The following is a 3,949-nucleotide window of genomic DNA, read 5'->3' as shown; positions in this document are numbered from 1 at the left end:
TAAGGGGAGTTGGGGACAAAAACAATAAGAACAGTTTGCATAGGTTGTAAACATTTAAATTTTCTGCCTAGAAATAATGATACATTTTAAGAAAGTTTCTGAATTTCCTACAGAAGGGATAATTATTTCTGGGAGAGGATTTGGGAAGGGTGGGAAAGGTCGCTTGAAAGAGGGGCTTTCAAGAGTAGGGAACTAGTGGAGCAAACACCCAGACGGAGGAAAGAATATTTGAGAGGCTGGGTACCATGGCTCATGCCTGAAATCCCAACACTTTGGGAGGCCGGCATGGGAAGATCACTTGAGGCCAAGAGTTGGAGATCAGCCTAGGCTACATAGCTGGACCCTGCCTCTATAGAAAAAAAATAGCTGGGTGTGGTAGTGCCTGCTTATAGTCCCAGCTACTCCAGAGACTGAAGAGGGAGGAGATCACTCAGGAATTCAAGGCTGCCGTGAGTTCTGATCATACCACTGCACTCCAATCTAGTAGACAGACCAGAACAAGACCTTGTCTCTAAAAAGAAAAGTATATGAAGGGCAGATGGAGGAAAAGGAGGGTGGTAGGCCAGGTCCCAGGGTCTTTCTCCTCTTTTGTCTTTCTTGTAGACAGACCCTGGACCAGCCTGGATCCTCCAAGCCCTAACCTGCCCGTTACTGCCTCCTACAGGTCCACCCAGATCAAGACCTACTCATGGGACAATGCCCAGGTGCTGCTAGTGGGGAACAAGTGTGACATGGAAGATGAGAGAGTGGTATCATCAGAACGTGGCCGGCAGCTGGCTGACCATCTTGGTGAGTGCCCAGCAGGACTGGAGGCTAAAACAAGGGCATTGAGATTCCCCCAAAGGAAGAGAACACACCCAAGGTCTCAAAGCAAAACCATGCCAGAGCCTGGATTAACATCCAGGCATCTTGTACTTTCTGGGACCTGGCCTTGATCCAAGAGCCATTTCCAATGAATCTTAAGGGGTATGTAGACGTTCACTGTGAGGAGTTAATGATTCATTCTAACATTCTCTGTCCAGTCCCACATTGGGTGTTGTAGGGGCCTCTGAAAAACATCTAGCTTTGTGAGGTGAAGGTTATAGACCTGGGCTTGAGAAGTCCATGGGAGAAGCCAGGCTTCCTGGTGGGGAGGGGAAATAGATCTGGTGCTTAAAGGGTCTTTCAGGCAGAAGAAATAGCTTGGGCAATGGCTAGTGGTAAGAAGTTACTGTGTTTTGGCAATAGTTTTACATGGCTAAAACATGAGGGTCAACTGGAAGAAATGTCACCCACATGTGGGACTTTTGGGACTCTTCTGAGAGCAAGAGGGAACATGGAGGCTATGTGAGCATGGGGAGGGCACAGTTGGATCTGAATGACAGAGGCTTCCAGGGCCAGTGCATGGGACTGGGCTGGATGGTGGGGAAGGGAGCAAGGGTGAGGGGGATAGGGTCTTGCCAGGGCAGTGAAAAACGGACAGTTTTAGGGTAAAGAAAGAAGGGCTGGAAATGTAGGGTTAACCCAGTTCAAAGTTGCTTCCTTGCAGAACCTTTAGGGGGCTTTCTGTCGGTGTCTTTAGTGGGCCAGTTGGCACCGGGTATTTCCAGGCTTTTCCTTCCATCAGAGAGATCTCTAGGAGTTGGGAGGCAGGGGAGGGGGTGACCGTGGTCTTAACCTTCCCTTCCCTGACTACAGGGTTTGAGTTCTTTGAGGCAAGTGCCAAGGATAATATTAATGTCAAGCAGACCTTTGAGCGTCTGGTGGATGTCATCTGTGAGAAGATGTCTGAGTCCTTGGACACGGCTGACCCTGCAGTTACAGGCGCCAAGCAGGGCCCACAGCTTACTGACCAGCAGGCGCCCCCACACCAGGACTGTGCTTGCTGAGAGCTGCCCTGCCCCAACCTACCCTTCTTCCACCCCCAGCCACCCAGACCCAACCCAGCCCCCACAAGCCATGGGCACAAGACCCCTACCCCTGACTTAGACTGTCACCTTTATTTATTATTGTAGCTATTTATTTATTTATTGAAGATGTCCCCCAGGGGCCCAGGCTCCCGTCTACCCCTTGCCCTGTCTACCCTGTACATACAGCCCTACCCCACTCTGCCATGGTGTGTTGTGGCCCCCTGAACTCACTGTTCACCTTCCTGAGACACTACTTTTTTTTTAAAATTCACCCCCATCCACTTGTCAGTTGTGAAGAAGGGCCAGATGACACCACAGAGCAGGCTGATAGGGTGATGGGAGGTGGCCAGGTCTGCCAGCCCCTTGGGTCTGCTACAGTGGGTGAGGCCACTGGCAGGGTATCTCTGTGTGTACCAAGGGGGTCAAAGTCCAGCCTGCTTGGTTCCTCTCCCCCAAAGTTTTCTTTTTCAGTGGTGGTGGTAAGGGTGCTGTGGGTATTCACCACCCTATGCCCCCCTCCCCCAGACCTGTTCTGACCTCATGAGTGTCAAACATGCCCTCCAGTCCCCTAGGAGATGTCATGACAACACTACACACACCCAATAAAGTGAATGGACCATGCTGTGTCCGTATTGAGTTCTGAGCCTTGACCCTACTGGCTTTGGTCATCCCTGGGATTGCCAATTACAGAGAATTTAATGGAATTTCCATAGTTCACAATCATAGGAGGGATATAGGCTGCTTGGTCTAGTCTGAAGCTTGTGGAGGCCAACTTCAGGCCTGATCCTACACTGAGGGGATGGACCATATCCTTGTCTTGGTCTCGAAGCCACATTAGTATCCAGGAGTTGGTGCCTAGCCCTGGCTGGCTGGGTGGGGCCCCGTGCTGAAGATGGGACATCTTAGTCACAAGTCACATGAGGGTCCTGCTGAGAAAGGCTAGGGGATGATCATCTATCTTTGTGGTTGTGTTCTAGATGGGGCCAGCAATGTGTTTGGAAGTGACAGCTCTACCAGATGCTCAGGAGTTGGACTGGGGCTGTGCCATGGCACAGTGCCCTGGCCTGGGCAGAAACTGTTTCACCACCAGTCAAAGGGTAGTCCTCTGGGAGTTAGTCTTGCACTATTTGGCATCCTGTGCTGGGAAACAGGCAGCTCAGTCCATTCGGGTGTCCAGAGCCATGCAGGCTGAGGGTGTCAGGGAGCTTGGACTCTGTTTACACAAGAGGATCTAGTCATATTTCAGGTTCTTCCTAATCAAGCTCTCTTGTACCTGTCCTTGGGTAAAGACAGACATGGCAGGGATCTGGCTGAAGTCACATCAGACAGCAAAGATGGGCTGAGTTTTAACCACCGGAAATGAGCTCCCCACGGCCCACCCTAGGATATGGGTTGTCAGGGGCCCAGGAGACCCTTTACCCTCCAGGTTGGTTATACTGCCATTGGGAGCTCCCACATGTGGCCCCCTGAGTACCCTGGGGGCCTGGTCCACTCATGTGCTCACCCGGTACTTTAGGTAGGACAGGTATGTGTCCCAGCCCAGTGTCAGGCCATTGATGTAAGTGACTCGGAACTGGGGGGGCACGAAGAGGAAGTTCACCAGCTGTGCAGCTGGCCACACGCACCAGTCGGCCTGCAGGGAGGGGTCAGAGTGTGGGTGAGGGGGTGGTCACACCCCGGAGGGGCAGGACAGGTGGGGTGTACAGGGCTTGGGGTGGGCGGGGTTTGGGTGGCTGCTCCCACCTTGTAGAATTCCCAGAACTTGTCCCGCAACTCCTGGCAGCTATCACTCAGCATCTGGCCTTCCAGGCAGCCAAGGCCTGGGAAGGAATAAAGATAAATGGGTCAGGGGCCGGGAGTACTGTGGACATGGCAAGAGCGGGAAGCATAGAACCTCCAAAGTCTAGGCAGAAGGTCCAAGATATTCAAATGGGATGGGCAGAACAGCAGGGTGGCTGGGGTAGGGGGAAAACACAGAACAAGTTAGTCCCAGTGAGGGAGAGAGATTATAAATATGTATAAATAAGTGCCTGGAAGGAAGGAGACACAAACTGACACAC

At 52.0% G+C, this 3,949-nt stretch overlaps 2 protein-coding genes across 3 annotated transcripts in view; one reads left to right on the top strand and one right to left on the bottom strand.

Annotated features, from left to right (window-relative positions):
• The window catches only part of RAB3A (RAB3A, member RAS oncogene family), a 5,183-nt gene extending 2,871 nt beyond the window's left edge, over positions 1–2,312 (top strand). Inside the window, exons 4-5 of the mRNA XM_003796560.3 lie at positions 665–789; positions 1,678–2,312. Coding sequence (XP_003796608.1) covers positions 665–789; positions 1,678–1,868 — 316 coding nt within the window. The 3' untranslated portion in view covers positions 1,869–2,312. The remainder of the gene's footprint in view (positions 1–664; positions 790–1,677) is intronic.
• Positions 2,313–2,345: 33 nt separating this feature from the next.
• On the bottom strand, positions 2,346–3,856 carry MPV17L2 (MPV17 mitochondrial inner membrane protein like 2). 2 transcript variants are annotated; one of them, XM_012809471.2, is made up of 3 exons: positions 3,633–3,851; positions 3,394–3,522; positions 2,346–3,102 (listed from the first exon to the last, which is right to left on the bottom strand). In XM_012809471.2, the coding sequence occupies exons 1-3, from the start codon at positions 3,684–3,686 to the stop codon at positions 3,046–3,048; spliced, it is 240 nt and encodes a 79-aa protein (XP_012664925.1). In that variant the 5' UTR covers positions 3,687–3,851; the 3' UTR covers positions 2,346–3,045. The 2 variants fall into 2 exon arrangements, with proteins under 2 accessions (XP_012664925.1, XP_023372969.1); XM_023517201.1 differs by having other exon boundaries at positions 3,003–3,162; positions 3,633–3,856.
• Between the last annotated feature and the right edge of the window lie 93 nt (positions 3,857–3,949).

This window comes from Otolemur garnettii, unplaced genomic scaffold, assembly GCF_000181295.1.
Source record: "Otolemur garnettii isolate 467f Iridium unplaced genomic scaffold, OtoGar3 scaffold00105, whole genome shotgun sequence".
Taxonomy (NCBI): Eukaryota; Metazoa; Chordata; class Mammalia; order Primates; family Galagidae; genus Otolemur; species Otolemur garnettii.
This window is presented reverse-complemented; position numbering and strand designations above follow the sequence as displayed.